The following is a 24,194-nucleotide window of genomic DNA, read 5'->3' on the forward strand; positions in this document are numbered from 1 at the left end:
CCAAAGCAGTCCATATGTTGAGGCAGGGGTTGAATGGTGCCCTAAGAGGAAGGAATTTCAAGAACAACATTGTAGACCTCCACCTACTCTAAAATACCTCAAAACACGACGTATAATGTGTCTGGAAAAGAATTAATATGTAGCAAAGTTAAAATTTCAAACACATTTAATATTTATTTAGGGCACATACAGTGCAGAATATTGTAAACTTGAAAGGGTTCTTTGAGTCTATAGTAAGCAATTCACACCAGGTGAAGGGAATCTAAAAATGCATTATGTCAGTTGACATGGTACATTTGCATTAAGAGCAAGCAGTCAAGTCTGGAAGAAGCTTATTCATCTAGAATTTAAATATATCAGGGATACATCATGAAAACTAGATCATAAGCTTTCAAATCTGAATTCTAACTGAAATATAAGAATAGCTGGAGGGTACAGGGAATATTTCTCTGTGCAACCTTGAGTAATTATTGATGATTTTTTGTTTGTAGTCCTGCTTCCAACCCTCATAGCTATGATTTTAAAACCTTTACTTTATACCTTGATAAATATTTTTTTTTCATAGTTTTGAACTTCTCTTACTTATTTTCTAAGATTGTGTGGTAGTCCTGGGTAAATAAAGCAGGATAAAAGCAGTAGACTTCCACTGAAAGTACAGAAGTACTTTAACAGGGGTAATTTAGCAGAAATGCATAAGCAAGGTTTCCACAGAAACAGTTATAGATACACAGGCAGCTGAGAAGACTAGCACCTTTGGATGTGTTTAGGGGGCTAAGGAGCTAGGGAATATCTAACCCCCGATACAAAGAATTTTGTGCTGTCAGTACTTTACTGCTTTGTCAAAAAGTGGAATGGAAAGAATCATGCTAGAAATTCAGGACACCTGTGAAGGAGCACATAAAATCTTTAAAAAAAAATCAGAAGAACAAAATTTTCTCAAAGCTCACACAGAATTCTGTTTGATGAGATCACTCATATAAGATCATGCCAGTTTCACAGAACCACAGACTCACAGAATGGTAGGGATTGGAAGGGACCTCTAAAGATCATCTAGTCCAACCCCCTGCTAAAGCAGGTCCACCTAAATCAGGTCACATAGTAATGTGTCCAGGCAGGTCTTGAAAACCTCCAGAGAAGGAGATTCCACAATCTCCCTAGGCAGCCTGTGCCAGGGCTCCCTCATCCTTATGGTAAAGATGTTTTTCCTTGTGTTTAAGTGGAACTTTTTGTGTTCTAGCTTGTGTCTGTTACGTCTTGTCCTGTTACTGGACACTACAGAAAAAAGTGTCACCCAATCCTCTTGTCATCCACTCTAGGTATTTGTAAGTGTTGATGAGATCCTCCCTCAGTCTTCACTTTTCTTGGCTTAACAGCCTCAGGACTCACAGCCTTTCCTCATAGGAGAGATGTTCCAATCCTCTGATCATCTTCATAGCCCTCCACTGGACTCTCTCTATAAGACCTGTCTTGCTGTCTCCCCTGTCTCTCTTGAGCTAGGGAGTCCACAAATGGACACAGGATTCCAGATGAGGCATCACCAGGGCAGAGTAGAAGTGGGGGGAGAACCTCCCTTGATCTGCTGACCACGGTCTTCATAATGCCCCCCAGGATGCCATTGTCCTTCTTGGACACAAGGGCATATAGCTGGCTCATATTTAGTTTTTTATCAACCAGAACTTCCAGGTCACTCTCTTAACAATTTATGGTGTTCTTTCCACCCCAGCACTGAAATGCTGAAATTATTGTGAAAATAATAATGTGTAAGTACAGTGGATGTCAGAGCTTTGAGGTGGATATGCCTAGATTTTATCCCAAAAGCTAATAAGATATCCTAAACTCAGCAGTCCTGTATTACTTAAACAGACACACAACAGAAAATTATTCAAAATAAAGTAGATCAAAACAATTGCCTAAGAGCAAACATTAAACTGTTTATAAATGATTCCCCCCCACATATATATACGTCTGGTCCTTTTGTGGACAGGTTTTATTTTAGCAAGTCATTGGCTTTTGGAGTTGCAAAAAGCTACATAAACTCCTCTGGGTTCTCCCTGTTACCTCTGAGGCTTGGCTTTGTGTTTGTTCTCTGCTGTTATCATCCAGCTTCTGTTTTGTCTTTTACTGCTGGCTTCATGCTGCCCATGTCCTTCATGATCTGTCATCTTTTACCCATCACAGCCAGTATCTTCAAGGTTTTCCTCAGGACGTTCTCAGCTTCTCATAGAAGAAGGGATAACGTCCCTGTTCGTCATAAACCTAGAGAGATTCTACCTCATTCTTGTTTCTAGGAACATGACGCAATGTATCAGGATTAGGAGGCAAGGTTTTGGTTACAGAGGAGCTGCATAAATGAGTGAAGAGTGAGGAAAAGAAAGTGTGAGAAACGATCCTAGAAATGCTAAAGTTAGTGAAGGAGGTTCTCTGGGTAGATATTTCCCTGCAGCCCATGGAAGAGACCACAGTGGAGGAGATATCCACACTGCAGCCAGCCCTATGTCAGACCAAGTGGTTATTCCCTGAAGGAAGCTGCAGCCTATGCAGGCTCATGCAGGAGTGGATTTATCCTGAAGGACTCCAGTCTGTGAGAGGGATTCATAATAGAGCAGGAGAAACTGTGAGGTGAAGGGCGCAGAAGAGAGGAGCTGTTATGAACACAAGCCACATTCACAATCACTGCTGTGCCACTTGGGAAAGAGTGGGGAGGTAGAGAAGTTATGAATGGAGGAGTGAAGTTGGACCTGGAAAGAAGGTGGCTGTGGTGGGTTGACCTTGCCTGGGTGTTGGATGCCCACTAAGCCCCTCTGTCACTCCTCCTAAACTGGATAGAAGAGACACAATATAATGAAAGGCTTATGGGTCAAGATAAGGACACAAAGATCACTCAGCCATTACCATCATGGGCAAAATGGGCTTGACTTGGGGAAAACTTAAATTATTGGCAATAAAATTAGAATAATTAGAAAATAAAGTCAAATTTCAAAACACCTTCCCTTCACCCCTCCCTTCTTCCTGGGCTCAACTTCACTCCTGATTTACTTTACCTTCTCCCTCTAAGAGGTGCAGGAAATGAGGAATGGAGGTTGCAATCAGTTCATTGCATCTCTGCTGCTCATTCTTCCTCAGGGGGAGGACTCCTCAGACTCTTTTCCTACTCCAATGTGTGTCTCTTCCCATGGGGTGCAGTCCTTCAGAAATTGACTGCGCCAGCATGGTTTCCTTGTGTTGTCACAAGTTCTAACAGCAAACCTGCTTTAGTGTGGGCTCTTCTCTCCATGGGTTCTCAGGTCCTACTAGGAATTTGCTCCAGCGTTGGCTTCCCACAGGGCCACTACCTCCTTCAGGGATCCACCCGCTCTGGCATGGAGTCCTTCCTGAGCTGCAGGTGGATCTCTGCTCCACCATGGCCTCCATGGCTGCAGGGCCAGGGTCTGCTTCACCAAGGGGTGCAGGGGAATCTCTGCTCTGACACCTGCAGCATCTCCTGCCCTCCTTCACTGACCTGGATATCTGCAGAGTTGTTTCTCTCTCATATTATCACTCCTCTCTCTGGTACTGTTGTTTGGCAGTGTGGGTTTATTCCCTTTCTTAAATGTATTATCCTAGAGACAGTACCACTGTTGCCAATTAGTTGACCTTGGCCAGTGGCGGGTCCATCTTGGAGTCAGTTGGCATTGGCTCTGTCAGACATGGGGCAAGCTTTTAGCATTTTTTCATAGAAACCACTCCTGTAGCCTCTTCACTACCAAAACTTTGCCATGCAAACCAAAAATACGAGGATGTGGAGGAGTGATGTTTCAGTTTCCATTTTTGTTTCCCATTATCCTACTCTCTTTTTAATTGGAAATAAATTAAATTCATTTTCTTCAAATTGAGAAATTTTGACTGTGATTGCAACTGATAACTTACCTCCCCGTCTTTATCTCAGTCCATGAGCTTTTTCATCTTATTTTCTCTCCCTGTACTGTTGAGGTGGTAAGTGAGAGAGCAGCCTGGTAGGGTACTGGTGGCCAGCCGAGGTCAACACACTAGATGTAATAAGAGAAATGAAATTTCTTTTGTCTCAAAAGAGAGTCTTTATTTGTTTCCCTTGTGTATAACCATTATAGCTTATTGCATGATTAAATCCCATAATTGTTTGCTATCACTATAAGCGTAATGGATAATGCTCAGTTAATGACCCTCCATGTGATAATTGTGGGGATTTTTTCCTTGTTCTGTGTATAGTTCCAAGTTTATTTACCAAAAATTATTCAATGTCTACTATAAGACATAATCACTAAAGAATTCTTCTGTCAGATAAGAGTTATATAACTATGTAATCTATATCCATTATCTTCATATTTTTTATGTATAGGATAGTATCCATAGGAACTCACAAGTAGTTTCTGAGTTCATCAGTTACAGTTTTTTGACACTGCTTTTTGCTAAATGAAATAACTATTACTATGGCAGAGGAAAGTTCAGTTGTCCTGCAATTTCAGAAACTGAGTAGATGAAATGGAATAATCAACTATAATTTACATACTAGAAGAATTTGTATTCATACTTTTAGCCTTATTATCTTCCTATGATTTCAAATGTCCAGTGCTTTTGTTGACTCTTTTTTTTGTTGTTGTTTTATAAAATATAATTTAAATCTCCAATCTTTCCTTACTTCATTTGACTTCTCTATTTTATGTGATTGAAAATTGAAAAACTCATTTCTGAGTCAGTGATAACAGCTAGAGAAAGTGCTTTATATCCCACATCAGTTCTCAGGCAATGCTAACAAGTATCTTTCAGGGGCTTTTTCATTCCTCATCTCCTACTCATTTTGTGTTTTGTTTGATGTTTTTGGGTTTTTTTCTGTTTACTACCTGAAAAACAAAGCATAACAAAATTAAATCTGTGTTTTTCAGGTGTTACTCTGGAATCAGATTCCTGCCTGGACCCAGGGATTCCTGTGAATGGCCATCGCCATGGTAATAACTTTAACATCCGTTCCACAGTAACTTTTAGCTGTGATCCCGGATACACACTGAGTGATGAAGAACCACTCATATGTGAAAGAAACCATCAGTGGAATCATGCATTACCCAGCTGTGATGGTAAGTGTCAAGTTGTTCAGACTGCAGCGTTAAAGTCCAAGAAATTTAATCTATTTTTGGGAATTAATTAAACTTCTCATTGGTACTGCTTCCCTTCAATTATACCAAGGTTCACACGTTCAAAAATTATTTTACTATTAATAAAAGCCTTACTTTACATCTCTGTATCAGTTTTCATTAAAATACTGTAATGTACAGTGAAATTTACAGATATTTATTCACCAACAGAAAAATTAGAATTCTCAGAGAGTGCCACTCTTCAACTGTGAGTAAAAGGTGTGCTGCACAACTAATATTTTTGAAGCAAAGCAAATAAATTTATAATTTAAATTTTCAATACTGAAGAGTAAAATGATTTCTCAAAATATAGGATACTTGGTACTAAAACAGATCATGATCAGTCTATGTAATTTTCTTGACATAGTTTTATTTTGAAATTGATTAGTTCTTTAATTGTTTTGTAAGATATGCAATATGAAACTGTCTAGATGTTTCAAGAAGTATTTTTTAAAGTGCAGAACTAGACTAGAAAGTATTTATCTGATCTTCTTTAACATTGGATTTTTTTCTGTTTTTATTTATGAACTAAAAAGGAACCTTTTTGTGTGTGTGTGTGTATCATGCTTGTATAGGTGCTACAAGATCCTTCTGAAAGAAACCATACAAAAAAATGATCTTGTTTTTTTTACTGGAACAAGTTGAAGAACACTTGTAGGAACCTTAACTTTGAATAGCATCATATTCTTTTTTTATTTACTTTGTACTAAAATTTGTGAATGTATTTTTAAGTTGAAAGACCAATATTCAACTTTTTTTTTTTTTGCATATGAACATTGAACTTCAAAAAGATCTAATTAAATTTTACTGATTGAAAGGGAGTTCTTATTTCCAGACCCATCACCTACTTTCAGCATAAGTAGATGTCCTAGTTAATTTTCTCCCTAGAAGCTCCTGTTTTGGATTTAGTTGGAGAATAATGTTGATAACACACTGGTGTTTCAGTTGTTGCTAAGTAGTATTTGTCGTAAGTGAAGGAATTGTCAGTTTCCTAGGCTCTACCAACAAGCAGGTGCATAAGAGGCTGTGAGGGAGCATGGCCAAGACAGCTGACCCAAACTAGACAAAGGGATGTTTAATACTGTAGAATATAATGCTTAGTAAATAACTTGGTAGAAATTGCCTGGGAGAAGTGGATTGCCGCTCACAGTGGGTGATGAGCAATTCCACTGTGCTTGGCGTAATTGTGTGATTCTTAGTTGGTGGCTGGGGTTAAACCACAACACATTTCTGGGTACTCTAGGCAAGTAACATACCACAGTATGTTACTTGTTTTTCTCACATATTTTCTCAAATAGTCAACTCATTTTTTTCTCACGTAGTCAACTACATTGAATTAACTAATGTAAAAGATGAAATAAAACTCATTCTTTTAGGTAAGTATTGCGTAAGAGTTTTTGCCTTTTAAGGCTCAAAATGTTCAGACTCATTTTTATTTAACTGAGATTGAAATAAAAATTTTGCAGTCACTTGCAAACTATTGATGTTGTCAAAATTGCAGCTTCAGAAATTAAATCAGCAGAATAAATCTCCAAGAGAAAAGCATGTTCTTTTGTTTCAATGACAGCAAAGAAGAAAAAGAACTGTGTAAAGAGAGAGACACAGTGGCTGAAGTTCTCTCTAAATAATTTGTCATTCTCAAAGTACTGTAATGTCAAGGTAGAGCATGAAAATAGATTTGAGGGAGAGCTAAATAAGACCAAATAATTTACATATTTAAAATTTTAAACTGAAAAGTATGTAAATTATTTGTAAATATTCAATACCTTCTTTAAGGAATATTGCACAGTCAAATAGTGTTCTTCCTTCTCCAGTTAACAGAATGAGAGGGATTTCAAACTAATATATACTACCATTCATTTATGACATTACAAACTCAGTATCTGTAATTATGATATTTATTATTAAACAATGTTGTCAACCGTATATTTACTCTGGGTTTAGCCATGCATATTCACATTCATACTTATTAAACATTTTGTCATATATATTTTCCATCTAGTTTATGGCAAAGTCAATCACTCTATGTGAGGAAGAAGACTAAAAGCATCTTAATGCTTTGTTGGTTTATTATTAAATATTTAGTTTATTAAAATTTTAAAAATATAACATAAAAAACTGGACAGCAACAGATAAGTAAAAAGTACAGCCATGCTGTATTTATAAGATCAGTGAGCAATTTAACATGCACATCTTAACCTTTCATTAATTTGCCATGCAAATTTGAGCAGCCTAGTTTAGCAAATGCTAGTATGCAGAAAATGTTTTCAGTGTAGCTCTTGTGTCTTCCAAAATATTCAGTTCCAAATAAATTAGTTATGATGGGATAATTATACTCTTTGAAAGTTAAGAAAATACATGTTTGGTTATTTTTCCTGAGCATATCAGAAGTAATTAAATACAAAAACTATTTATTTATGATTTAAAATTAAATATTTTGAAAAAAAAAATTATTTTGATAAAAATGGAATTAAATGTATACCTTTTTAACTGTGTAATTCAAGTAAAATAGCTGCAAGATACTTGAGGTTTTTTTAGTTAGTTCACAAAAAAAGGAGAGTACTTCTGAAATACTACTAAAATAGGAATTGATACTTGCAATATTCTGGAATTAAGTTTACTTATTCTTTGTATTCTGCTAACTAGCAGGAGAAGCTGTAGATGAAAAATAACCTTCGTTTCAAGGATTAACTGAAGAGTAAACAAATATTTTCAAATGTGAATTTAATTACTTTGATGAGTTGTCTTCTTTTTTAATACTTGACTCTATTTTTAATTTTAAAGGTAGTTTAAAAAGTTATTTAACAAAACCCAGGAATTCTGTCTGACTTCTGCTGTTTTTTTTCTCAACATCCCTCCCCCCCCTTTTGCTTTTTTTCTTCATCTTAAGCTTTATGTGGTGGTTATATTCATGGGAGAAGTGGAACTGTTCTTTCTCCAGGATTTCCTGATTTTTATCCAAATTCTTTAAACTGCACTTGGACTATTGAAGTGTCACATGGCAAGGGTAAGGATCTAATACAAATTGTATTTGTATATGCAATGTCTATATTTTAAAAATTCAAAGACACAAACACAAGAAAATGCCTTTTATAAATTTACTTAAGTCAATGTTTTCTGCTATTCTTTTAAGGAAGAAGTTAAATTTCCCAAAGTAAATATCTTCCCATGTGGTGTTTCTAGTTTGTGTTTATTTTGCAAAAGAAACATTCTTCTAACAGTTATCGGAGGAAATATGTTTTGATCTCATAAAAATGAGCAGAAAGTAGAATGGGTAAAATATCTAACAATAATAGTTATCTGTTAAATAGCACTAAACTTTTCAGTGAAATTTATTGGGGCATTGTTGATCCATTATTAAGGATGAAGAAGTAGATTTGATCTGTGTGTGAGTAACCTTAGTTTTCAGACTTATACCATTAGGGCTAAAAATTATACATCTTTATATTATACATGCAGTAAAGTAACATTTGGATGCCCAATTAAGCTTGACAGCTTATTTGCTAGGAAATGTGTAAAAGAACTAGGGAAAAAGCCTAGGAGGTACTAGTGATGTGTCACATACCACTGAATCAAAACATAGTAAAAATATTCCAAAGTCTCTTTTCTATGGCAAGAAAAGTCTTTGTTATATGTGATAGTTTAAGAAATATATTGGAAGTTTCTACTGTTTAAAATATTACAGACTGAGTTTTTGTTTAGAATTTCTATGGTGTTTTAAATGTAAAATATATGAGAAGAGTTTCTAGATGAATGTTGTTCCTCACAGTACATGCTTGTATTTGAAAACCTCACTGATTCAAAATGTAATTAATTGCTAGGCTGGAAATTGACAGCTGAAAAGGCACTCCTGACTTCAGTAAAGAAATGGTCCCAAAAAAATGCAAATCTATATATGTGGAAGACTATATATAAAAATATCTGCTTTGTCCTTGTATATGAACATTAGAGTAAAAAAGGAGGAAATGCAAATTTTTTACCAATTATTAAAGTATGTCTCCTAGTTTAATAATGAGATCACAGCTGAGATTATAAATGAGACATATAGGAACCTGAGTAAAAACTATAGAGTAAGAATTTAGATTTTCAGAGTGCTCTACACAAATAAATGTGAATTCTATCAGTTCTCTTATGGGAGCTACTGATTTACAGTGAACTAGACATCCACGCTGCACATACTCTTTGACTGAGCCCAGGTACTTTCTCCAAGTTTTCTGGATTTCAAATTTTCAATCCACGTGCAACTTTTTCTAAAAATCTTTCCATATAGTATAAGATCTATTTTGCGTGTTAGGTATGTGTAAAGGAAAAGGAAAACATCCTATAAAGTGTTTCTCATTCCCTGCTTTTTAATATTTTTAAAGGTGTACAGCTGATTTTTCATACCTTTCACCTTGAGAGCTCTCATGACTATTTGCTCATCACTGAAGACGGCAGCTTCACAGAACCAGTAGCCAGGTTAACTGGCTCAGTCTTACCCCCTACAATTAAAGCTGGCCTTTTTGGAAATTTTACAGCACAGCTTCGATTTATATCTGATTTTTCAATTTCCTATGAAGGATTCAACATAACATTTTCAGGTAAGAAATTCAATTCTGCTAAATATCCAGAAACCTTTCCTAGATAATATTTTAACTTGAAGTTATCAGCGTTCATTAATATTATGAAACATCAGTGAAACGTCAATAGAAATTGTACAGTCTCTGTTGTGGAAAACTGGATAAGGTTTATAAAGGTAGATAGTAGTTTGATAAGGACCATAGAATCAAAGAATTGTTTCAAGTGGAAGAGACCTTTAAGATCATTGAGTCCAGCCTTTGCCTCAGCCCTATCAACCACTAGACCGTTTCCCTAAGTACAATATCCACTGCTGTCTCAAACACCTCCAGGGATGGTGACTCCAACACCTCCCTGTGCAGCCCATTCTAATGCCTCATAGCTCTTTCACTAAAGAAATTCCTCCTCGTATCCAGCCTAAACCTCCCTGGTAGAACTTGAAGCCGTTTCCTCTTGTTCTATTGCCTGTCATTAGGCAGAACAGATCGATCCCTGCCTTACTACAACTTCCTTTCAGGTAATTATGGAAAGATAAGGTCTCCCCTGAGCCTTCTTTTCTCCAGGCTAAACAGCCCCAGAACCCTCAGCCGTTCCTCATAGACTTGGTGCTCCAAATCCTTTACTAGCTTGGCAGCCCACCTCTGGATCCTCTCCAGTACCTCCATGTCCTTCTTGCAGAGAGAGGCCAAAAACTGGACAGAGTATTTGAGGTTCAGCCTCACCAAAGCCAATTACAGGGGAATGATCACCTCCCTCCTCCTGCTGACAACACTGTTCCTGATATAGGAACATCCTGATACAGGATGCCATTGGCCCTCTTGGCCACCTGGGCACACTGCTGGCTTCTGTTCAGGCGCTGTCAACCAACATTCCCAGGTCCCTCTCTGCCTGGCAGCCTTCCAGCTACTCCTCCCCAAGCCTGTAGCACTGCTGAGGGTTGTTGTGGCCCAAGTGCAGGACCCGGCACTTGGCCTTCTTGAAACTCATGGCATTGGCCTTGGTCCAGCCACCCAGCCTATCTAGATATCTCTGTAAAGCTTCTCTACCCTCAAGCAGATTGATACTTCCACCCAGCTTGGTGTCATCTGCAAACTTACTAAGAGTGCACTCCATCCCCTCATCTGGATCATTAATAAAGATGTTAAACAGGAGTGACCCCAGTTCTGAGCCCTGGGGGACACCACTTGTGACTGTCTGCCAACTAGATTTAACTCCATTGAGCACAACTCATTGGACCTGACCATCTAACCAGTTTTTCACCCAGGAAAGTGTGTGCCCATCCAAGCCAAGAACAGCCAATTTCCCTAAGAGAACACCGTGGGAAACAGTGTCAAATGCCTTACTAAAGCCAAGGTAGACAACATCCACAGCCTTTCCTTCATCCAGCAGGCACATCACCCTGTCATAAAAGGAGATGAAGTTTGTTAAATGGGACCTGTCATTCTTAAACCCATGCTGACTGGGCCTCATCATCTGATTGTCCTGCATATGCTGCACAGTAGAACTTAGGATGATCTTCCCAGGCACTGGAGCCAAACTAGCAGGCCTGTAATCTCCCAGGTCATCCTTCCATCCCCTCTTACATATAGGTGTTATATTGGCTGACTTCCAATCAGATGGGACCTCCCCAGTCAGCCAGGACTGCTGATAAATGGTGGACAGTGGCTTGGCGAGCAGCCCAGCCAGTTCCCTCAGCACTCTGGGATGTATCCCATCTGACCCCATAGAGTTCTGCACATCAATGTGGAGCAGCAGGTCACTGACCGTCTCTTTTTGAATTGTAGGGGAAGCATATTGCTCCTTGCCCCTGTGTCTTGGTTTGAGGGGGTGACTTCAAGTCTACCTCAGGCTTTATAGTGCTGAGCAGAGGTAGTAAATCATGTGAAATCATAAACCTTACAACTTTTGCCAGCAGAAACTGGTGTGGTTTATGGATTCATTTTCCTATTCAGGAACTTCCCACAGGATAGTTACTACAGGGAAGGATTTATTTATTTTATTTATTCAGTAAGTCAGATGTTTAAACACTCATTTCAGAACTTTTAGTTACTTTCTTCCCTTGACTAAATGGAGTTTCTTTAGCTAACTGGACTTGACCCTACTTTTCACTAACCTCCAGGGTAAATGTTTCAGAAAATTACTTGTCAGTAATCAGAAGTGTCTCTCTTCTATGTCATCTTTTTAGTCATATTCTGAAGAATATCCAATCAGATGTTTTGGATTAGATAACAACTTTTCTCAAACAGTTGTCAGTAGTGAATATCTAAGGCATAAAAAAACCGCAGAGAACTGATTGTTACATAAAACAGGACAAACAGAGAGTAATACTTCCCCATCAGACTCTGTGAGGGTGAGGGAATGTGTGGCTCAGTCATTTTTTAATTCGGTGTAATCTCTCTGTGTGTTACAGCCATGATTTTTTACCACTAATTTGTTCTGATTCTACTATAGCTGTAAAAGAGACAAAAAAAAAAAAAACACTTGCAAGTTCTGTAATAGAAAAGTATCTCCTTTCAGTTGATGACAGTTGTAGGATGTGCAAATGGTATGCAGAGATTGCCTCATTAAAAGGGTATCTCTAGTTAGGAAACATAAGCACACTTTTTGAAAATGTGAACGTACTTCTTTTCATTCACCTGACCCTTTGTTTTTTTTTTTTTGTTAGATTTTGTGTTATTATATAATTTTTTTTTTTTACATTAAGTCTCACTTCTAAAGCTGTTTGTGAGTTCAGATGAAATGATCCAAGAATTATATACAAGAGATGTAATTAAACAAAATTATAGTAAATCACTTACAGCATAAGCTGATTACAGCCCTTGAAACTAAGAAAATAAATGTAGTGTGGATAGGACACGATAGATAAATAATTACTGTATATATAGTTATAATAGACACATAGAAACAGTACTGGGTTTCAGTAGAGAGCACTTTTCCAAGTGTTACATACTGACACATTACAACTAATTTGATAAGCTTTTTTGTTTTTCCACATGTGGCCATGTGTTTTTCCACTGTGTCCAGTTCTGGACTCCTCAACTCCAGAGGGACAGAGAACTTCTGGAGAGAGTCCAGCACAGGGCAACCAAGATGATCAGGGGACTGGAACATCTTTCATACGAGGAAAGGCTGTGGGAACTGGGGCTGTTTAGTCTAGAGAAGAGGAGGCTGAGGGGAGATCTTATTAACATTTACAAATATTTAAACGGTGGGTATCAGGAGGTTGGGACATCTCTTTTTTCTATAGTATCTAGCAACAGGACAAGGGGTAATGGGATGAAGCTGGAACACAAAAAGTTCCACTTAAATATAGTAAAAAACTATTTCACTGTGAGGGTGAGGGAGCCCTGGCACAGGCTGCCCAGAGAGGTTGTGGAGTCTCCTCCCTTGGAGGTCTTCAAGACCCACCTGGACATGTTCCTATGCAACCTGATCTAGGTGACCCTGCTTCTGCAGGGGGTTTGGACTAGATGATCTCTAAAGGTCCCTTCCAGTCTCTACCATTCTATGACTCTATGAATTTATGCCATTTATTTTTATATTATGTTTTATTGTCTGCAGAATATGATCTGGAGCCATGTGATGATCCTGGTGTTCCTGCCTTCAGTAGGCGAATTGGTTTTCATTTTGGTGTTGGAGATTCCTTGATCTTTTCTTGTTTCCCTGGATATCGCCTGGAAGGTGCTAATAAACTTACCTGCTTAGGAGGTGGTCGACGTGTATGGAGTGCACCTCTGCCAAGGTGTGTGGGTAGGTGGTCACATGCTTTCATTTCATTCATCAAATCGTTAATAGCACATAGCACGAGAGAGAATATTGGGCTGAGTGCTTGGGCTGAAAGAATTGATCCCCAAGCTGTACAAACTTTTAAGGTCAGTGTAAGATATGAGTAATGCATGTCTCTCTCAGAGAACAAAAACCAGGAAGAGGAATAGTTAGAACTGGGACAGTAAATAAAAGAAAAATGAGATATGAGATATATGTCATATGAGATAAAATGTGAATCAGATTATTGTTTACTGTAATAAAGATAAAATTTTATACTTTTTTTCAGGGGAAAAAAAAGAATGTTTACATCTTTTAGGTGAAAATACTATTTTTTAGAGTCCCCTGTCTTGTTTCAAGGGTCTTTTTTCATATTGTGTTGTTATTCTTGTAACTCTACACTGCTTTAGTTTTTTTTACAGTTTATAAACAACTGTATTACAGCATTGTAAACTGTGTTGTTTTTCATCTACTGTTAAAAGTCGTAACTATAAGTTCAAACTCAGTCAACAATTTTTTTTCTGGGAAAAGCTCTGGGACTGAATTTTATAACGATTGTACAGTTGCTATAATTAGTTTGTGAGATGGATTTGTTACCACCATGTAAAGTGAATCTTATCAGCTATTACTGATATAATGCTTCTGAGATGTCAAATTGTTTCACACAACTCTAAATGGATATCCATAAGAGGATTTTAAATAAGATCTTGTTTTGTAAAGGAAGAAACTCAGTTTCAGCATTTTTCATGTGTTTTAAAGGGACATATCGCTGTATCTGAAAAAAAATCACATCACCTACACTGAATATACGTGTAAGGTGCACATAAATAGTTTTAATGGAAGAGTAATATAAAAAAAAAAAAGGAAGAGTGTTTCTAATTTTGTTTTAAAAGCCTTATTTAACCTATGATGAAAGAAAGTAACAGATGAGAGAAAACTAAAAATCATATGGAGTTTTCAATTCATTTAGACATTCTAGATTGGTTTGTCTTGCAACTGTCACTGACTTCTTAACACTATCTATGAATATTGTCTAACCAAGTGTGCACCATCCTGTATCATAGAATCACAGAATCATAGAACAGCTCAGTTTGGAAGGGGCCTTGAAAGATCATCTAGTCCAACATTTCTGTGGGGAGGGGACCCTAAGTGAGATTGTCTAGCATCTTGTCTAATTGTAACTTGAAAACTACAATGTTGAGGACTCTACCACATTCCTGGGAAGGCTTTTCCAGTCACTAATTGTTTTTGGTGTGAAAAATTGCTTTCTGATGTTGAAAGCAAGTTGCATTCATTGTTTATTGTCTTCTCCATGTGGCTTCTTGTGAAGAGAGAGCCTCTGTTCTCTTTGTAGAAACCCTTTCAGGACTGGAATACTGTGCATGTGTCATTTATGGGAAGCATGATGGAATGCATAAAAATCATACTAATATAAAGAGCATTTTCTAAGCAAATTGCTGATATGTCTTGAAGACTGAGAGAAGAAAGATAGATGTTTCAGGAAGAAAAATGTCGTTACTTAATATCCACAAATATTATTTTCTATGAAGTGAAAGTATCTGGCATCTTAAAAACATTAACAAAATATAGAATGGGGAAATTACATGTCTATTGAAAAGGTGGTAGTTTCTACCTTAAAAAATAAAAACCAAAAAAACAACACAAAAACCACAGAACACTCAAAACCCCAACTGCAGTCCTACAGGACTGTAAGACAACTGGATATTATAACAAATTACTGAAAGACACAGAGTGATATTGAAGTGAGAGGTTACAAATTCATTATCTAACTCCCCACAGGCAAGCTATGTTTCCCTCACCAGCTGTCATGTACAGGAATTTAACTGTTCCAACTGTTAGTTGGTACAGCTTGTGGGCTGGGGTTCTCAGACTGTCGATATTTTATTGCGGATGAGATTCACATACAGATCCAAATATCTGAATTTGTTTGCCACGTCTTTGGATATGTTTTAGTATCTATTTTACAGTGAGATGAATCAGTGTCAAGGCATCATTTAGATGGCTAAATAGCTATTTATTTATGTATTTATTTGTCTCAGTTTGTCTACTTGTCCCTATTGTCTCTCTCCAACCTCTTTATTGCTCCTTTATCATATACCTTGTTAGCCTGTGTATGAAGTCTTGTGGCGAAGAGATCCAGTTCAAGACCTAAAGTACCTCTCTAATCCAGCACTTGCTACCTCTTATTACCTGTGTTTATGTTTTGTAGGACCTACTTTGAATTCCCATTACTACAAACCTGTATGATATTATTTCTCTACTTCTGAAAACTGAATTGATGCTGCTTATAGTATACTTACTTTAGGAGGACTTTCTAGACAAAGATGAATGGATTAGGGGTTGAAATCAATCTTGAAATCAATTTCTGGGAAAAGCATTTATTGAATTCTTTGGACCTTTGAGGTCCTCTGGAGCAGGATCTCTATAGCATATATGCAAACCTGCCTTTGTAATATCATGTTGTGATTTATCCAGAGTGAAGCCAAAATTCCAGCCACTGTTAATCTGATGTTGACTAAAAGTTCCGATAAATTATAAGCCTGTCTTCATAACTAAGCCTTACAAATACCAGAAGAAAGGAAAAAACACCTTTTCCTTGTTCTAGGTGGTGTTTAAGAAGGATTTCAGCAGTCTGCTTTTATATAAGAGCCAGTTGGTTGCTGGAGTAAGAAATGTCTCTTACTGCTCCTCTAGTTAAATTTTCAAAATACTGAAGAATCATTAAATTGCATTAGGAATTAATACATATATATTTAAATGTATTTATTATATAGTGAGTGAATTTGATTGCTAACTGTAGTGACAATACTGAGGGGAAAAAAAGACTCTATACTGACATCTTTAAATAACAGAGAATTAATTTCAAGTTGACAACGTGCACTAAAAGTATAATTTGCCAATATTTATATACACTTCAATAAAGTAAGGAAATAAAAGCCAATTTATGTTTATTTTATGTAACCTCTTTTTTCCCAATATATTTTTTGCTATCTTATATGTGTTATTATTTGGAAAGTTATCTGTGTCGGTTCACAAATTCATTACATTCCATTTTTATGTATGAGGTTAGAGAGATTTGTTTGAATAAGAGAAAATTAAATAAATATTGCTCAGTTTATATTCTCAGAAAGAATTATTAGAAAGTTCCTTACTTCATAAAATGAAAATTTCTATTTTATATTATTTATTTTCATGTTTGAATATGTGCTTTATTTATTGCTCAGTTTGTTCATTTGTCATTTGAATATAAATTTTGAACCATTAATGTTCATGGAAAATTTATTTTTCAGTTATGTGTAGACAAAATTCATACAAACAAAGGTGCTCAGCCACATAAATGGCTCAGAGTACTATTTTCAGTATATAAATTCAATATGAAATTGATTGCCTGCTTACGTTTTGTTTCAGTACTTGTTACCAGATATGAATTTTATTTTCTCAGAAGAGGAATCAAAATGCACATCTACACTGTACTAAGTAACAAGAAAACCTATATGAATTATTTCCCATAAAAAATAATATCTTATTTAATCTATGGAATTTTTGCAAAGTTATAGGTCTTGGGAAATTTGAGATGCTGCCTTTTTGGGGTTGTTTTGTATTTTTGTGTTTTGTGTTTATCTCTTTCTGGGAGGCTTCTCTGTGTTCTATTCAGACATACATTTAGTTCACTTCAGATATCATACAATTAAATTGATCTGCAGGAATACTGTTACTTTGCACTCGAGAAAAGAGGCTTTTGAAATGTTTGTTGTGCATGTTTTGATTTTTAAAAGATTTTTATATTTTAGAAAGTCTCTCCTACATAAGGTACAGTAATAAGATATTCATACCAGATGTCTTGAAAATGGTCACTTAGTTATTTCCACAAGCTGAATAACGTAATGCAAATTTTCAGATTACTAAAGTATCAATAATTAGTTTAATGGCATACCAGCCATTGAATTAACCATGATTTTATAGAATATAGCCACTTACTGTGTAGACACAGATATGCCTGTATGTTCTCTCAAACACAATTTGAGTTACATATGCTATCAGAGGTATACATGCTAAATCTGACTCATATAGAAGGGAAAGATTTTTACTGGGAGCTCAACATTTCTCTTTTGTTCTTAGGTTCAGTTTTGAATGAATTTATACACTGTTTCTAAGACATCCATCACTAAATCCATGCACAAGACCCTGCACCCTAATTGATCAAGGAAATTTTTTGTAAATTATGCAACTGACAAATCTATTAAGAAAATTCTTCTCTAAAGATGTAACATACTAAACATATCTATAATGCAACCAAGACAAATGTAAGGAAAGAAACTCTGCTAAGCAGCTGAGTGAAGCTGAGAAGGAAAACCATATTCAGTGCACTTTAGTTCAAGCTGCCCTCATGATTTTTCCCAGCCACCAAGAATGTTTACAGGGGTCCCATTTATTGTTGCCATGGCACCTAAGACATCGGGGTGAAGATAGTCCCTTACCTTGAAGAGAAGTTCACACAAAGAGTACTTCTTTCTCTGAAGAATGAAATGAAACCACTTATCCTGAAATCTACTGACTTTAGAGCGTACATTCAGAAGTGAAATCTAGTCGCAACTCAGTAGCAAAAATTCCTAAGTACACTACTAGATTCAATAGCCTCTTGGTTATTTCTTATCATTATCTACAATGACCAAACTCATCTACATGATATGTATACACTTGTATTTTTGGTCCTTCTAAGATTCATGATAATACATGCTTTCATGATTCTTTTAATCAGATTCAATATTCAGCCCTTCAAATTAAATTGCATTTTATTTATAAACTAAACATTCACACAAGCGCATACTGTTTTGTATCACAGAAACAGTAAGATTCATCTGCTGGTGAAAAAAACTTAACAACAAGCCAATAGAGTTTCCAAAGGTATTATCATTCATCTTTCTCCATCCAAATAAATAATTTCAGGTCCTTCCTCCAGGGTTCTGAAATTTTCCTGGTCAGAGAACATTATGTACCCGTCTAACATTTCTTCTCCTTTGAAGACTTATTTTCCAGGTAAGGCAAAGACAGAACTTTGGAGATCTTGTTTTCCTGACATCATGACTGTGTTATTTCTAGTCTAAGTCTTTAATGCAGTCCTGAAGGGAATCATCATAATTTCCACTGTCCTTCTCAGCATGCTGGCAAATAGATGGTCTTCATCTGAGCTTCAATGGTCTTTATCTGAGTGTCTGGAAGTTGGTTGTCTCTAAGAATTAGGCTGAATCTCTTCTTCTTGAGTAAGGACCCTCCTTTCACAGCAAAAAGACTGTTTGTGCCTACAGCCACTCCCTTGCTACTCTTGATAAAAAGAGCTTTACTGTTAACAATTAAAAAGTGTGGAGAAGGTTGAAGTCCTTAAGTCTGACTTCCTTTGCAATATATAAAAAACACACATGTTCATTACCTAAGATAGTGCCAAGTTTTCCCCATGTTGGGAGGTTTTATTTTTTTTTCCCCACTCTTAAAACTGTGCTTCTCCTATGGAAGCAACTCCTCATACCTCAGCTAACTGGTGAAGTCTCTGTTTGCCTTAAATGATGTAACTTTTCAGTAAGGTACATTCTCTCCACCTTTTTATACCAACTGTACAAACACTGGGACTGCCAGTCTCCTTAAAGAGAATTTCGCATTCTACCTTGAATTGTTTAAAAGAAAGGTAGTGGGGTCATCCATAAAGAAATCTCATTTCCTGTAAGAGCTTTGTCAAAAGCACTCAGATAACAATGATGGTTTCCCTGTCAAATGTGCTAGTAGCTGATATCTGTGAAAGAGACACTTCAATCTCTATTCACCCAAGAGTACTGTTTCCATTTTCTAGACACAACGATTGCATTTGGAAGAGCTATCCTGCAGTCTTTACTTAACCAGTGACTCACTTCAACAAGTATCCTGCAGTAAGGCTTTTCTGCAGTTACCCACAACGAATAAAGGATGTAGTCTTAAAGGAAAAAAGCTGACTGGCTATCTTTATGCAACTCTTCTTTAAGATATGTTGTCTAAATATACGTTCACAGTGTCGTCTTTTACTGTAGTGGTTTTGTGTGGCCAGGTTTTCAGTAGTGAAGGGCTACAGAGGTGGCTTCCTTAAACAAAGAGCTGCTACAAGCTTCCCCTGTAGCTAATAGGGCCCATGGCACTCAGTTCTAAGCTGGACCTGCCACTGACCAAGACTGAGCCAATTAATGAATGAGGTAACACCTCTGTGATTAACGTATTTGAGAAGGGAAAGAAGTTGCTGCACAAATGCTGAACTGCAGCAGTAGCAGCAGCAGAAGGGAATGAGAATGTGAAAACATGTCTGCAGAAACCAAGGTCATTGGAGAAGGAGGGGAAGGAGGTGCCCAGGCACTGGAAGAAAGATTCCCCTGTGAACTGTGGTGCAGCTCATGGTGAGGCAGCTGTCCCTCTGTAGACATGCAGGCCACAGGGGAGCAGAGATCCACTCACAGCCCATGGAGGATCTCACGCTGGAGCAGGTGGATGCCCAAAGGAAGCTGAGATTCTGGGAGATGCCCAAAGTGAAGCAAATTCCCGTCAGGACCTGGGAGCTCGTGGAGAGAGCAGCCCATTGCAGAGAGCAGGTTTACTGACAGGACTTATGACCTCATTGGGGACTCATGTTGGAGCATTCTCCTCCTGAAGGACTATTCTTCCCATGGATAACCCACACTGGAGCAGTGTGTGAAGCACTGTCCCCATGCCAGAGCAGTTTGTGAAGAACTGCACCCTGTGTGAAGGACCCACATTGGAGACGTAGAAATGTTGCTGAAATAACACATATCTTTAGGTTTGAGAGTACTGAGGCATCTTGTGGTTTTTACTATTCTGAAACAGCCTGTCACCTAAAAGATTAACGTTATCATCTGGCACATTGCTGTAATAAGCATATTTTTCTATGTGTTGTAGCTTTAATTTCCCAAATTGCTTTTTGAATAATTTAATTATCAGGATTTTATGTTTGTTGATATGCTTGTATATGGACAAAACCCAAGCTACTGGAGTACACACAAGCTTCCCCTGATTATCTTTTGTCTAGACAACATTCAGAAACAGAAAACAATTTATTTCCCCTTCAATCATCTAATACAGTGTTTGTTATCTTGTTACTGTTGCTTCAATTATTTTTCCAATATTTTTCAGAAATTATTATTTTTCTTCTTAGAGAACATGCTAACAACTAATTGTGATTATGATGGGTTATTGACATTGCTTCCATATGTATAATTTATCCCTATTATGTCACTTGCTTTTACACAGTTGCAGATGTATATATACATTTATACTTATTTCATGGCTGTGTGAACAAAATTACCCAAGAGTCTGGATACATATTCTTCTCACTTTCTCCGTCCAGCAACAGCTCTGTCTTTCTCCACCTATAATTACACAATTGTATTACAATTTCATTCATGTTTCACAGTTGATTACTTTTTCTGAGGACAAAGATCAACTTTGAGGTATTTGTTCCCCCTAGAGTACAGACCTGAGAGTGAAGCTCCTAGGAAATCATGCACATCTATGCATCCCCAAAACTGCCATTCTCAGAACCTTGGTGGATATCGGGGTCTGGAAATGGAGTGGATCAACTCCTTAGTCTTTTGAAGTCCCTGCTTCTGAGGTTAATGTCCACCTAAAGGAAACTATCACAATCGGATTTCAGCTGCTGTTTTGCCTTCATTAGTGTTTTGTAAAGGAACCACACAGTTTGTCTGGGAAATCTCTTACTAAGCAGATTTCCTGGATCTCATCTAGAAAAACCAGGACTAGATTTTCAATCAGACTTTTCTTACCTTCATGTTTGCTTTAAGCCAAACTAGCTTTCTACTGCCCTGTATTGAGGTTGTGCTACTGCTAAAAATGGAATTGGAAGACTCCTAAGTTGAGAGAAGAAAGCATTCCTGTAAGTAATTTTTTTTATATTGAATGTAACAATTCAATTAGAATTAGATCTCAAATCCAGAAAATGCTCCTTCTCTCTGCAATATATGCATTCTTCCAGCTCAGCGGCATAGTCCAAACATTTCTCTGCTATGCTGCAGTGCAGAATGCTGTCCCTAGTCTCATGAATTTCATATTCCCTTCTGCGCACTGACATGACTTTGTCATTATTGAGAGACATTAGGTCCTACTCTGCTTCATTTGTTTATACCAGTGGCAAGTACTTTCTCAGTCTGGGAAGGAGTAGGATATGTATGTGAAAATTCAGAAATGTGACATTAAACAAGATATCTGGTGAATATACACATTATAAGAGACTGATTAGCAAGAGTTGTCGGAAAGGAGGGAGTTTAGATTGCAACTTTGAACACATGCATCTGATGTCCACCTAAATCATCTCCTTTGTACTTTTTGAAATGTGATTTTATCATATCAGTGATCCTCTAACAGATGAGGAATAAGCCTTTTGGTTTTGGTATTCTTTATGGTGAACTATGATATGCTCATGAAATTCTGAAAGGCCTTTACAGTGAATTTCAAGGTAGTGTACCCAAGTGTAGATACCTTCCCCTTTTCAAAAGACACTTCACCCAGTTGAATTTTTTAATCTCTGATGAGTACAATACAATGGATGTATGTTTGATCACAAAATATATATTTTGCTGTAAGACAAGTATAGGTACACAACAATCAACTTATTCCATCACATTCCGTCTGTAATATTAGTTGCAAAATTAAGGAGTAGGAAGATTGTAAGACAAGAAAACAGACAAAAAGTAAATATTTGGTTATATTTGCTAATAACTTTCTTTTAACTCCTTAATATCTTGAATAATGTGAATGACCTGTACCTAGTCGATGAGCTACCCATGTTATTAGAGATTATTATTTTCTCTTGTTCTCAAGGACGTATCTAAACACTTTGATTATATCCTCCAGGATTTAAGCATACAGACAGCACATGATATTGGGAAGGAAAGTTTGAATTAGTTTTTCAAATCTCCATTCTGAGACTGTTTTAACTTACTTTGCATTTCATTATCTGATTTGCATGCTGCTTCTCTCTATTTATCTGGGCTTTTGCTACTTAATATCTCCTTGAGAAACTGAAAAGATTTCCCTGTGAAAAATTAGCCCTTCATGGTAAGCATTGCGTAAAGTTTTAGAATAACACATTAATACAATAATCTTGGCCTTATTTTATTGTTTGTTTTGGTTGGGATTTTAACCTGGTTTACTTCCCTGTCCCCCATTAATCATTTCAACTCTATGAAGTTTTTCTAAAGGAAGCTGTGAAAAACTTAAGCTGAAAAGAAACAGCTACTTAATGTTTTCATCTCTTATTTAAGTGGTGCTATTCTTTTATTACATTTTACATGGCACTTGATTTTTAATGGTATATTAATACAGTATTTGAGTAAAATCTTCACTGAGTTATTGTTCACTGGTATTCACATTAATATCGCATTAATTTATCATGCTCAGTTGTTATCATAAATACTACATGAATAATTAATGATGGGATGCTACAATACATTACTGGCACTTTAATAAGTTGTTTCTTTTTAATAGTTTAGTTAGTATTCATTGTAAAATCATCAATTACAAGTAATATACTTTGTCATGTTGTAGCACTGAGTTAATTTCCATCGAGATTGAAACATAAGTGGGAACCTTATTAGTCTGAATAGCACTGTAGATTTCTGTGAGACCCTTGAGATCTGGCATTCATTGTTTTCTTTAAATTCTCTGTAGCATAAAATTTGAATTTGAATTCGTCTTTAAGAATCCAGACTAAGTCTAAAAATTGCTATTCATTTTCAGCTAGTATTTAGGCCCAGAGAGCTCTCATTTTAGAGCTACTCTTGAGCAAGAAATCTTACATAACATCAGTAGCTGACTCTCTGAATCTTCAGACAGGATGTGCATGCATCCAGTATCTATTGTAATTGGAAAATTCATATTTAAATATTGTCACATTTAAACTGTTAAATCTTTAGGTTACTTTCTATTTCATACAACATATGAGTTAGTGTTTTAGTCTTACTGTATATGAATCTGCAGAATATGGTGCAATATAGTAATTACAGCTTAGTTATTGCCATTTCAAAACTGAAACTTTAATATTCAGAAACAGTAACAGATTTTGGCTGAGATGAAAGCTTAATTTCCTAGTCAGAAGGAATAACCATTATCTCAGGTCACCCTTTTGTCTTCTTTCTACTTTTAAGGTTGTGTTTGCTAAATACTATTGCTTAACTAGACCAGTAAGGTAGGGATGTTATCTTCATAGCTCATTATCAGATGATACAAGAGAGAGTGGACAAAAATCTCAAAAAAAAAAAAAAAGTTCTTTCACCTTGCATCGTGCCAATAGTCCCCTGAGGTCAATTAATATTACAGGATTTGTTTTCGGAATCTGGATGGTATCTTTCTCAGTACCATATTGATTGAAAACTAATTAATCAAACCCCAGAGAAAGTTTTACCTGCTGTTTAGTCTTTCTCTCATACTCCCATTTCTCTTTGCAATGGAATGATATAAAAAAACCCACCAAACCAGAATACGAGATTTGTTTTCAGTAAGTCATTTCAATAAGGTTTCCAGTGAGGCATTCTAACTTCACTACTGTTATGCAGGTGTTATTTGAAGAATGTTGGAAAAAAGCTTACAAAGTATGGACCATATCTGATGACCTACCCTGACTTGAAATCTATCTTAGACAAGAAATCAAGGAAGGAAAAA

At 36.6% G+C, this 24,194-nt stretch overlaps 1 protein-coding gene across 1 annotated transcript in view; it reads left to right on the plus strand.

Annotated features, from left to right (window-relative positions):
• Positions 1 to 24,194, plus strand: part of CSMD1 (CUB and Sushi multiple domains 1) — a 1,065,186-nt gene that overhangs the window by 836,598 nt on the left and 204,394 nt on the right. Inside the window, exons 18-21 of the mRNA XM_061989487.1 lie at positions 4,899 to 5,087; positions 8,035 to 8,151; positions 9,509 to 9,724; positions 13,263 to 13,451. Coding sequence (XP_061845471.1) covers positions 4,899 to 5,087; positions 8,035 to 8,151; positions 9,509 to 9,724; positions 13,263 to 13,451 — 711 coding nt within the window. The remainder of the gene's footprint in view (positions 1 to 4,898; positions 5,088 to 8,034; positions 8,152 to 9,508; positions 9,725 to 13,262; positions 13,452 to 24,194) is intronic.

This window comes from Colius striatus, chromosome 2 (genome assembly GCF_028858725.1).
Source record: "Colius striatus isolate bColStr4 chromosome 2, bColStr4.1.hap1, whole genome shotgun sequence".
Classification (NCBI taxonomy): Eukaryota; Metazoa; Chordata; class Aves; order Coliiformes; family Coliidae; genus Colius; species Colius striatus.